At 37.3% G+C, this 13,309-nt stretch overlaps 1 protein-coding gene across 1 annotated transcript in view; it reads left to right on the top strand.

Moving 5' to 3' along the window:
- Positions 1-13,309, top strand: part of DNAH8 (dynein axonemal heavy chain 8) — a 393,081-nt gene that overhangs the window by 193,501 nt on the left and 186,271 nt on the right. The window contains exons 31-35 of the mRNA XM_063724765.1: positions 1,422-1,535; positions 3,671-3,733; positions 7,025-7,125; positions 11,493-11,630; positions 11,789-12,029. Coding sequence (XP_063580835.1) covers positions 1,422-1,535; positions 3,671-3,733; positions 7,025-7,125; positions 11,493-11,630; positions 11,789-12,029 — 657 coding nt within the window. The remainder of the gene's footprint in view (positions 1-1,421; positions 1,536-3,670; positions 3,734-7,024; positions 7,126-11,492; positions 11,631-11,788; positions 12,030-13,309) is intronic.

The raw sequence follows: 13,309 nt of genomic DNA on the forward strand, positions 1-13,309 counted from the left end.
GGGTCATTTAGGAAGGCTAATTTTTTAATGTGTCTATGAGGCTCACTTGAGGTAATGTATATAAAATAGTTTTTTGAAAGAAATAAACTCATGTTTATTTAAATTCGTATCCAATATTAACTAATAGCTTATTCCTCTTGCTGGTTAGTCAGGAGTGAGTCTTAGAAAAGAAATAGGAAATCTCTGCTGAGGTTTAGTGAAACCCAATTTTCTGCTATTATTTCAATGGAAAAAATTCATGGCTGAGCATGGTGGCTTACACCTGTAGTCCCAGCACTTTGGGAGGCTGAGATGGGTGGATCACTTGAGCCCAGGAGTTCCAGGCCAGCCTGGGCAACATGACAAAACCTCGTCTCTACAAAAAATACAAAAATTAGCTGGACATGGCAGCACACAGCTGTAGTCCTGGCTATTTAGGAGGCTGAGGTGGGAGGATCACTTGAGCCCCAGAGGTTGAGACTGCAGTGAACTGAGACTGTGGCACTGCACTCCAGTCTCCAGCCTGGCGACAGAGACACCGTCTCAAAAAAAAAAAAAAAAAAAAAAAAAGACTCACTTAGGTTGTTCCTCTATCTCTTTAATGGTTAGTGTTAAACCCACTAACCCATCCTTTAGCAGAGATAGATTGTTCTGTACTACGGTCGCCATTAAACTTGAGGTAATATATGTTCCAATCTAAAGATAGCTGCTATTGTTGAGAGCAGTTAAGAGCAGGGGCCCTGGAACTACACAGCCAGGTTTTGAATCTTGACTTTGCCTGATACTGGTGCTGGGACTTTGGAGAAGTTACTTAGCCTCTCTGTGCCTCAGTTTTCTCATCTGTAAAATGGTAATGATATTAGCATAGTACAATTTTCCACATAGGGTTGTTATGAAGATTAAAAGAGTTAACATATGTAAAGAGCATGGCAGATAGCAGGCATTATTTAAGTGCTGGCAATTATTATTGAAGGTTTAAGCAGAGTCTTTCAGGACCATTGTGTAGGGTATTTGCTATTTTTTTTAATACCTAGAGTAATATCACTTTCTTTTAGGAAGTTGTTCCAACCACTGCAGGGATGTGAACTTATTAGAGATTGCTAATCCCAGGTCTTGGCCTGGCCCCACAGACAACTTGTGACCCAGACTGTGCCAATAATAGTATCTCTCTCTCCCATGTCACAGCAATGGCCTGAACTGGATCAACCAGAAGCAGTTATAGAGAAATTGGCTTTGCCTCTTGAGTCAAATTTGAGAGCTAGAATGATTTGAGTCTCCTGTAGGTACATTTGGCTTGTTAATATATTTTATTACAAGCAAACAGAGACTTCCTTGTTCATATAGGATATCTGTGAGATAACAAACTTGTTGGAATAGAATTGTAATTTTTGTTTTTAATATATTACTTTCACTCTCAGGTTGAATATTCTTTTTTATTGTAGGTTTCGGTACAAGAGGACCTAGTTCAAGTGCAGCCAAAGTTTAAAAGCAATCTACTTGAGGCTGTGGAAGTTTTTCGTGAGGACGTGATAAACTTTGCAGAAGCATATGAATTGGTAATTTAAGTATTTTCTTGCTGTATGTTGAAATGTTCTATGATATGTTTATATGAAATGAAAGTGATGAACCCTGAGGAATAGGTACGTTGCATGTAAGTGGCTATATTTGTGTATTTGTAGCTATCAGAAAAAGGGGATAGCTAATCCTTTAAACCAGGGATGTCCAATCTTTTGGCTTCCCTGGCCATACTGGAAGAAGAAGAATTTTTCTGGGCCACACATAAAATACGCTAACACTAACGATAGCTGATTAGCTTTTAAAAATTGCAGAAAAATCTCATATTGTTTTAAGAAAGTTTATGAGTTTGTGTTGGGCTGCATTCAAAGCTGTCCTGGGCTTCATGTGGCCTGTGGGCCGTGAGTTGGGCAAGCTTGCTTTAAGCAAATTTTATAGAGAAAGAAAACAGATTTTACTGTTAAAAGGAGCAACAACTTTGGAATTTGTGGAAGGAACAAATGGTCTGGTTTTGTCCTTTCTCGGGGGCTGAATTCTCATGGTAGAAAATGTAATATAGTTGTTGGAAGTCTGTGAGAAACTATAAACGTCTAATACCAGGATATTATGCCATTGATTTTGCATTCTCACTAACTCTTAGAGAACCAATAAGGTCCCTGAGAATAAATAATGGAAGTCATACTGGGTCTACTGGTATTCTGACTGATAATGTTGACCTTGAAGTTAAACTCAAGACTGAATATGTTCCCCTGAAATATTCTTTCTTTTAGTGGTCACAGTGGATCTGTATTCATAAGATGATTTAAGCCCTTGGTGCTACTTATATAATGCTTTTTTTTTTTTAACATGTGCTAAACATATCTGTTGATCTGCCGCCTCATTCTATTGTTAAAGTAAATCTAAAATGGAGACCAGGTCTGAAGAGTCCCTGAACAGACACAGCCAGTCACTTATATAATGCTTTTTTTTTTTTTTAACATGTACTGAACATATCTGTTGATTTGCCTCCTCATTCTATTGTTAAAGTAAATTTAAAATGGAGACCAGGTCTGAAGAATCCCTGAACAGACACAGCCAGTCAGGCATCTTAAGTTACCTTGCCCTTGCATAATTTGCAGACATAAGCAAATCTGAATGCACTATTTCTTATAAATGCCTATATTAGAAACAGCTCAACTAATCAGAAGCAGCAAACAAACCCGTAATTATATAATTGGGGACTTCCCAGCAGGATAGACCAAAGAAGACAACTTTATAAGTGAAACCAATAAAATGTTTTCTTTGTATTACTTCTGTGCTCACTCTGTAAAAGCCTTCTGCAGTGGAGACCCTGACTCAAGTCTAGTTGGGAGTTTCCCAATTTATGAATTACTGTGTGCTCAGATAAACTTAAAAAAAATTATTGGGCCTCAGTTTACTTTTTAAACACTATTATACTGGGAATCTAGTCTATTATTTAGTATATCCATCATATCATGATTGACCATGTTAATATACTTAATAGCCTTCATTTTTCCATTGGGAGTAGCCCCTGTTATTTTAATTTGTTGCTATAAATTCATTTATTCCTTTACCTATTTTGGGGACTGTTTTTGAGGATTATTTTGCAACTGTGTTCTGGTTCATAGCCACCAGACACTGCTTTCTGCTTCTTCCAAATATTCAACTTATGTGTGTCCCTGTTTCCATATTGGGCTGAACAATTAGTAAAAAGAGGATGTTCTCAGAACTCTGTATCAGTTTTTCTAATGCACAAACACAGCATCATCATTTGTAATCATAAATGAAATTTGGCAGAGCCCTTGGGGTACACACTCCATACAGAATGTAATTTTGTCACAGTTTTTATTAGCTGTGTCAAGGTCCTTTAAAAATGAATGGAAGATGGAGTGATGAAAATGTTCTAAATGATTGTGATCATGGTTGCACAACCCTGTGAATGTACTAAAAATCACTGACTTGTACACTTTAAATAAATGAATTGTATAGTATGTGAATTCCATCTCAATAAAGCTGTTAGAAATAAATAAAAGCTTCAAGTCCATACAGGACACAATTAAATCATTTAAATTAAAAATAATGCTTGTTTGTTTAAATGGAAATAATAGATAAACTCAATAAACTGACAAATACATATGATTAAGAATGAAAATGGAGATTATATTCTTCCTTACAGGAAGGACCCATGGTTCCAAATATACCACCCCAAGAAGCTAGCAATAGGCTACAGATATTTCAGGTGAAACCACATTTTTTTTGTTACATTGACTATGTGTAATTTTAAGAAATGATTTTAGGGAAAGATGGAGGTTTTACTTTATAATAGAAAAGTTTGTATTTCAAGTACATCAGACCTTAATTGTATTCTAATCTGCTAAATGATGCAATTGACTCCTCTGTCTCCCTCCATGCTCCTCTCCACAGAATAGTTCTCTGTATTTTTAGAGAATAAGACTGATTTTCAATTTAAGTATATAATTTATTTTAGTTCTAAGCATTTCATTTGATATGTAAAGTAATAAGAAATCATAGTATAGTAAAATTTATCAAAATAATTGTTTAAATATTGGCAAATGTTTTTCCTCTGTATTCATTATTTTGTCTTCCTTTTGCATCCATCTCTTTAAGTTTCCCCACTTCTTTGTCCTATCTCCTCTGCCTGTACAATACTCATTGGATCAGGCCAACCATTCACCATCTTTTTCTACACTCAGATTGCTGAGCACACCTAGAGAAAGTTCACACATCCACATGGATTAATACTTTGCAAATTCATGGATTCCTATGTGAACTTCCTCCTCAGGAGCATCAAGCAATTCTTTTCTTTGCTCCTGCTCTTTTTCCTGTTTCCCACAGTGGCTGAATAGTGTGGTTATGTTCTTTTCCTGTCCCCTTTCCCCCTGCATTCTTAGTAATAAAAAAAAAAAGATCACATGCCTACTGTGTGGCTTGCTCAGGAGAAATTTGATTAAGAAGTGGTTCTTACCTCTAAGCTGCTAAAATCTGATAGAAAGATAGCAAGCTAGAGAGAAAATTACAAGTGCGATGAGAGCTGTGACCTACGTATGTGAAATTGTGTAATGGAAACTGGTGTAATGGAAACAGATGGGCTGTTGGAGCAGATGGAGAAGGCTTCCTGAAAGAGGAAGAATCTAAGCTCCATCTTGAAGGACTAATTAGAGTTAGCCAGGGGAAGAAGGAGGGGAAGAAGAAAGTTAAGCAGAATTTGCAGCTCATACAAAGGCCTGGCAGAGAGGAAACTAGTAGGGCGATATGGGGAGATGAGGGAGTATAGGGTAGGGTAGTGTACCTTTGGGATGCAGTACTAAAGAGGATAGTGATGAGGAACGAGGTGACAGAGTGGGCAGCGAGCACCAGTGGAGGGCCCAGTAGGCAATAATAAGGAGTCTGAATTCTATCTTGAGGGTTGGAGGGTTCTAAGCAAGAAGTGATAGATCATACTTGAATTTTTAAAATAGTTGTGTTTTTTAAAGATTTTTAGTGGTACTAATGAGGAGACTGGTTTGGAGAGAGGAAGATCAAACTGAGGGCAGTTTTGGTAGTAAAAGCAAGAAATTGTAAAGATTGAGACCAAGCAAGTGACACCTGTATAATGAAGAAAATTGAATAGATCATGAGTTTCTTAACGAAGCAGAATTGACAGGCCTGAAACCTGGTTTGAGTGAAAAAGTTAAAGGTTTCCAACTTGGGCATATTGATGAAGGTAGAACTATTTATCGAAGGAGGGCATGTGGTAGGAGGAGTAGCTTTGGGGCTTGTTTGAGCGGATGACCTTGTTTTCAAGTTTGCAGAGAAAATTTAGGGCATGTGATGTAAACCAACTGATTAGTCAGCAACTGGGACATTATGTGCCAAGATTTTACCCCGGGGTGTGGTTGCTAATGTAGCCAGGTATTGTGGCATGTGCCTGTAATCCCAGCTACTCAGGAGGCTGAGGCAGGAGAATTGCTTGAACCTGGGAGGCGGAGGTTGCAGTGAGCCAAGACTGCACCACTGCACTCCAGCCTGGGCAACAGAGCAAGACTCCATCTCAAAACAAACAAACAAACAAACAAAACAAAAAAAAACCCCCAACAAAACAACAACAACAAAAAAACCATCTCAAAAAAAAAAAAAAGACAATGTAGGGCACATCTTTTGCCTTTCTGTACCTTCTGTTCTGCCTGTCCCTCGAGGTGTGAGCCAAACAGGCTGTTTGCCATGCACTTCACTGGTATATGTGACTTGAGGTCAGATTTGTAGACACAACCCTTTTCAAAATGAGATGTACTCCAACCCCCTAAAAAAAACAGGTGCCAAAGGCTGGATGTGTGAAGGTAGAGGTGCCTTATATTGGGCCTTGGGTCCTGATGGTGCTCTCATGCAAATTTATATGTGTTTTGGGGAGTTCTTGGGCACCCTGCTGGCCTGTTGACAAAGCTGATACTTTATTCCTGTTCAGCTGATGCTGTGGGTCTTTTTATGTTACTTGCAACCTGAAGGAAAAAAAAGGTGAGTGATTAGCATCCATCAATAGTCTTTACACATTGATAAGTTTTTAAACACCATTATTTTAGTGTATTCTAACTTTGGTGTTATTGTTTATCCTTCCTTAGTGTTCACATAGTCCCATGGACTCTGCATTCAGTACATTTATTGAATAACCACCATGCCAACCACCAAGGAATACGCAAAGTACAAAATATGGCACTTGCCCTCTAGGAACTAAGAGTTCATTCGAGTTCACCTGGTATCTTCGTGCCTTCCTGATCTGGGTCCTGTAAAATATACTAACGTATCTGTCAGATCTGTATTTTTGTCTAAGCCTTGTGAGGTCTGATGCTGGATATTCTCCAGGGCTGGGAATTTAGGGTTCTTGGGAATATGCTGTACCACTTATACGGAGTGCTCATATGTCCTCACAGATGGGTTACTTCTGTTGGCATTTGTGCTTTGAACATTGCTAATATTTAACATCCCAAATATAGGATATTCAAATCCCAATTCAAAAAGAAAAATTAAAAGACATGTGCATTAACTTTGCTGATTTAAGTTGTTAGAATTATTTCAAATGGTGTTAAAATTGGATCTTCTTTTTTATAGACTCTTCATTGCATGTAGAGAAAACAGGACTGAATGGATTAGACTAACACTTTGCTCATTTGAGTCCTGTAGGATAGAGATGGCCAGTCTAAATTACTGAAAGATCCTGAATTGTAGAGTTTTAAAAATGCAGCTTTATTACTTTTAGATGTACTTATGGGAACTCGAAATATAGGCCTTCTGGAGAAGAAGAAGAAATAATTTTATATAAAATGAATGCTTTTAGAATGCTTGAAAGCGAACTTTCCTAAGTGTTTAACTTTTTCTCTGATAGCTTGGTATCAGCATAAATTTGCTTCACAAATCCTTATTTTATAGATATTACTTAATAAACCTCAACCTAGCTTTTATCCCAATAAAAATAAATTCTACTTTAATTCTACTGAATTAATTACATTTTAGTACAATTTAAAAACCCTTGTTACAGGCCAATTTCGATGATCTGTGGAGGAAATTTGTTACATATTCATCTGGTGAACAACTTTTTGGATTGCCTGTGACTGATTATGAGGTTTTACACAAAACCAGGTAAGTTTAGAAAATAAGCAAGTATTACATGCAAATAATTAAATACATACTATCTATTAGAAGAATCATGTCATCATTAAATCCTTTATCATGCAGAGGACACTACAGCTTGGAGCACAACTGAATATTCTCCTTATTCCGGCTATTCCTTACAAATTGGACACACAGTCTCCTATACAAAAGAAACGTTCTAGGGGAGTAGAAAATATGTTGCTAAAATTTTGAGCATGCATGGTCTATATTTAGCCTATGCTTTACTTTTTCTTTTGACTGTTTTTGCATAGTGTCAGTGATTATGCAGAAGCACAGCAATTTTGAGTAACTTTTGTTTATTTAGAGGAATGACCCTCCTGGCTCCCCTTGCCTTCTTTTTTTTTTTTTGAGACAGAGTCTCACTCTGTTGCCCAGGCTGGAGTACAGTGGCGCGATCTCGGCTCACTGCAAGCTCTGCCTCCCGGGTTCATGCCGTTCTCCTGCCTCAGCCTTCCGAGTAGCTGGGACTATAGGCTCCTGCCACCACGGCCGGCTAATTTTTTTGTTATTTTTAGTAGAGACGGGGTTTCACCATGTTAGCCAGGATGGTCTCGATCTCCTGACCTCATGATCCACCCGCCTCGGCCTCCCAAAGTGCTGGGATTACTGGTGTGAGCCACCACGCCCGGCTCCCCTTGCCTTCTTACTCCATTTGTGGTAAAATGCTCTTCCCCATTGGGTAGACATAGAATTTATTGAGATTGATGGCCAAATAAGCTAATTGATTATAAACCACACATATAAACAAGTGTATTTCAATCAAATTTTAGAATATTCTTAAAGAATTTGAAATATAACTTTCCTTAAAAGCAACATTAATACAGTGATAGTATTAGCTCATCAGAGTCTTGGCTTTAGAAAATAACTTTATATTGATTTCCTTCAAAGCCACAGCATGAAAATTTCATGAAAATAGACATGAAATTTTCTGAAGAGAAATGAATGCTTCAGCCATTTAGGGTAGGTGATTTGTATTCTCTTTCTAAAACAGTCATTCTCCAAATGTAATCCATTAGCCAATTGTGTTAGAATTGCAGATGTCTGGCCCTCATTTCTGATTTACTGAATCAGAACCTCTGGGATTGGGTCCTAGGAAATCTGCATTTTACACACTCTCCAGTGATTGTGATGCACACTCAGCCTGAGATCCAATGCGTTCACCCTCAGGCTAGCAGGAGAAATCATCATCACCATTTACCATCTGGACCAACAGACCATTTTCATTTTGATATTTTAAATTTTATGAATAATTTTAGAGAATGGTGAGAATGGTGAGAAGCTTTGAAGTTGTTTTTTTTTGTTTGTTTGTTTGTTTGTTTTTTTGAGACAGGATCTCACTCTGTTGCTAGTACTGGAGTGTAGTGGTGGAATCACTCGACTTCCGTAGTTCAAGTGATCCTCCTGCCTCAGCCTCCCAGGTAGTGGGGATTATAGGCGCGCACCACTGGGCCCAGGTAATTTTTAAAAAATTTTTTATACATACAGGAGTCTCCTTATGTTGCCCAGGCTGGTCTTGAACTTTGGGGCTCAAGTGATCCTCCCACCTCGGCCTCCCAATGTGTTGGGATTTCAGGCGTGAGCACCCGCACCCAACCGAGAAGCACTTTTTTAATTTTTTGAGACGGAGTTTCACTCTTGTTGCCCAGGCTGGAGTGCAATGGCATGATCTCGGCTCACAGCAACCTCCACCTGCTGGGTTCAAGCGATTCGCCTGCCTCAGCCTCCCGAGTAGCTGGGATTACAGGCATGTGCCACCATGCCCGGCTAATTTTATATTTTTAGTAGAGATGGGGTTTCATCATGTTGGTCAGGCTGATCTCAAACTCCTGACCTCAGGTGATCTGCCTGCCTTGGCCTCCCAAAGTGCTGGGATTACAGGCGTGGGCCACCATGTCCAGTGAAGAAGCACTTTTATTAGAAGATTTAATAAGAATTTAAGCAGAGTAAACTCAAACTTTTATTCTGTAATATCCTAGTTTGAAGATGTATATATACAAAATGGGGACCAGCATTGAATGAGACTAACTCCTCATCGGCTGTCATGTGTGAACCTGGAGCATATCCATGCTGTAAATACGGATTTCATATTTTAAATCATCTCCAATGGATCTGTGGCTTATCATTAATTCTGATTTTTCTCGCACTTGCATTGTCAAGACTCAAAACTGTTGAAAACTCAGACAGTCATCATTTTTTGAAGAGAAGACTATCTGTTTTGCTCCATAAATATAGAAGACTTTACTTTTAGATTTGAATGATCAATTCCAAGAAATTTTAAATTTCTAAATCATCTATTTCCTTGAATACACATCTGACTTCAACATTTGTCCACTTATGAAATGTATCAAATACAACTTACGTAAATATAAATAATGAAGGAACACTGTCACTTATCTTTTTCACAAAATGGAATAGTCTAGGTTCTTGTTGCAAAATATTGCATGATAAGGCCCTTACTTCTATTGAAGTCTACGGAAATATATTGTTTACTTATAAATTACTGGATTTTATAAAATTCATCTAGGTTATCATCATCTGAAGACATAGTATGAGATTTCACATATTAATCAATTTCACCATTAAAAGGGAATGCTGCTTTCTCTTTCCTGTTTAATACTTGGGAAACACATTTCTTTTTTGTCAATTTTCTTCTCTTTACCCTTTTAGGTAGAAAATGAAAAATTCTGAATTCTTAACTGTATCAAATGAAAGCAACTGTATTAAACTGTATTAAACAAGCAAAAATCAAAGGACAACAAAAATGGTGTCTCTGGCATTCTTTTTATACACTTTTTTGAAAGATTTTGCAATACTTTATGTTACACAATAAGAAACCTGGAGGATGATGCAGTAGTCATTTTTTTTTTTCACTACTGCATTACCCTTTAGGCAATGTCATCATTCTCTTTTCTTATTTTTCTTTTAGTCATTTTTAGCATAGTTGAGAATAATAGTAAGTAGTAATGAAATAATTCTAAGAATGATGAAAAATGAATCAAGAATTGGAAAAATAGGACAACTAAGGTTGCAGAATGTGTCTTCGATTTGTAAAATCTACTATGCCTACATGGTAATTACAAGATAGAATGGGCTGGGCGCCGTGGCTCATGCCTGTAATCCCAGCACTTAGGGAGGCTGAGGCGGGTGGATCACCTGAGATCAGGAGTTCAAGACCAGCCTAGCTAACATGACGAGACCTCATCTCTACTAAAAATACAAAAATTAGCCGGGTGTAGTGGCATCTGCCTGTAATCTCAGCTACTCGGGAGGCTGAGGCAGGGGAGTTGCTTGAACCCAGGAGGCAGAGGTTATGGTGAGCCGAGATCGTGCCACTGCACTCCAGCCTGGGCAACAGAGTGAGATTCTCTCTCAAAAATAAAATAAAATAAAATAAATTAAAATAAAAAGGTAGAATGACTTTTACTTCATTACAAAATTTATTTTTGGTTTTTGAAGTATCTCTAATGACGAATAAAAGTTGTGAATGTCAATCCTTATAAATAAACTTGAAAACTAAAATTGAATCCAGTAGAACCTTATGGCATACTAAGGGCTGAGGAATTTCTGGGAGAATCCACAAATTCTGCTGAGTGGTCAATTTGGTGTTTTACACATTTAAGAATTTTCCTTTACTTGGACCTTTTATTCTTGTTTTAAACACAGTAACTTCATGTGGGCACATTTGGGATTTTTTTTTTTTTTTTGGATAGGATCTTGTTCTGTTGCCCAGGCTGGAGTGCAGTGGTGCAATCATAGCTCACTGCAGCCTTGAACTCCTGGGCTCAAGCAGTCCTTTCACATCAGCCTTCCAAGTAGCTGGGACTACAGTCACATGCCACCACACCTGGCCACATGAGGGAAAACTTCTGGTAGGAATAGGGTGTTTAAGCTCAATCTTAAAGGCAGATCAGGGCTTAGTCAAAGGGAAATGTTTTCATAAAATCCAGCTTGTATTTGAAAGAAAAAAAAGTCAAATGAAACCTTAGCCACAGCTATGACCTTATCATTAAGTTTTGGTCACATTGTTTGCAATGATTGGTATAGTAAGTTTCTCATTAAAAAATAGCAAGATTTTTTCTTTACAGAATAAACCATTTGCTAATGTCAAGTTATAGTCTGACTTGGAATATTTGGGAACAGTAAACTTGGCCTTAATGGCAGATCTTTAACGAAGTCTTTGTATTGAAAATGGATATAGTTGTTTGCATTTGGTATCCATAAGACATTGTACACCCAATGTATGAAATATTTGATTGGATGAACTCTGCCTTTCCAATAATGGACTTTATTAAATGTTATACATGATGTGATAACTTAGTTACTTTGTTTCCCAGAAAAGAACTCAACTTGCTGCAGAAGCTGTATGGATTGTATGACACCGTAATGAGCAGTATTAGTGGTTATTATGAAATACTTTGGGGAGATGTAGATATTGAAAAAATTAATGCAGAACTGCTGGAATTTCAAAACAGGTGAGTTTCAATGGAATTTTTTATAATGCCTATCTTCTTAGGATCCTATAGGTATTTCAGAAGCTAATTTATTCCCTAATATACTGGTGTATATACATAAAACCTTCCTCAAATAAATGTGAAGGTGGCATATTTTTTTTTCTCTTTCTTTCTGAAAGATGTCGTAAACTTCCAAAAGGACTTAAAGATTGGCAAGCTTTTTTGGATCTCAAAAAGAGAATTGATGATTTCAGTGAGTCATGTCCTCTACTGGAAATGATGACCAATAAGGCCATGAAACAGAGACACTGGGATAGAATCTCCGAGTTAACTGGAACCCCATTTGATGTGGAATCTGATTCTTTTTGCCTTAGAAATATCATGGAAGCACCACTCCTTAAACATAAGGATGATATTGAGGTACATAAGTGTATACGTTCTTATCAATGATCCATTAAAGAATGTCTGCTTTTTCTTTTCTGAGAGTTGTACAGATATTTTATGAGAGGTTGGACTAATTGCCCTCTATAATGCACCCTCAAAATTTGGAATGATCCTGAACATTCTTGACTTTTATGAAATAATCTTGTAACTCAATGAGATTATATGATTATTTGAAATACATTATTTGAAATACAGTTGTTCTGGAGCCCTTCAATACATCTTCCTTGTCCCCACAATGCACTTCCACTTAAAAAAATTTTGTTTATTTATGTATTGTGTTCTTGGTGAATCCCTCTGAACTGTTTTCCAAATTTCTAATTTTATGCTTTTTTCCTGTTCAGTCTATTAAGTTTTTAGAATTTTCTATTATTACATTTTTCCTTTCCAAGATTTTTAATTGGTTCTTTTTTGTGGCCAATCTTTTTTTTCGTTTTTTCATTAAAAATTTTCTGTCCCTTTTGTAGATTCTTAGATCTACAGCCTTAAATCTATATATATTCCCAGATCTGTAGGTTTCAAATCTATAGATTTATAGATGTCTTCGCTTATCTCTTTGAGCATTTTAAACATAATTATTTAAACATTTTTCATTAGGGAAAATTTTAAACATATACAAAAGTAAAGATCTCCTTGCTCTAACATTTATCAGCTCATGGCCAATATTATTTTATCTATACTATCTTTATCTATACTTCAACAACTCCAAATTAAACATAAAGATGTTTTCAGATTCTTCTTTAAGATTAATTTCACCTGGACTGAATTTTTGCTGTGATTGTTTTTTATGTTGGCTATCCTCTGAGCCTTAGATTTTTTTCATGGGTTTTGTAATTTTTACTGGGGTGGCTGGCAGGACTCATTTTGAATGGGCAGGATTTCAAAAATTCTGGCTTATATAATGTGTTAAAATTGTCTCTGTCCGTTCGTGTCTTAGTTTTCCTTGTCTAGTGGCTTTGTGGTTGCCTCCTACACTGTCCATGTCCCCTCAGCCCCAAGTTGAGAGCCAGGTGTTGTAATAGCGGTCTCCTTCCCCTACTGTGCTGTGGTGTGATGATCCAGGAATGTGCTGACCTATTTCAGGTCCTGGTTGTGGGGCTGGTTTTGTGTCACACCATCCCCTAGGTCCACAGTTCCATTAAATCTAGTTGCCTAGATGGCAGCTGGAGGCAGTGTTTTCAGCCTCCTTCCATGAATGGAGGGCTTTAGAACCCAGGCCAGGTATTCTTTTTCCTATAGATCATTTTTACTCTTTTTCA

The sequence above is a fragment of the Pongo abelii genome, chromosome 5 (genome assembly GCF_028885655.2).
Source record: "Pongo abelii isolate AG06213 chromosome 5, NHGRI_mPonAbe1-v2.0_pri, whole genome shotgun sequence".
Lineage (NCBI taxonomy): Eukaryota > Metazoa > Chordata > Mammalia > Primates > Hominidae > Pongo > Pongo abelii.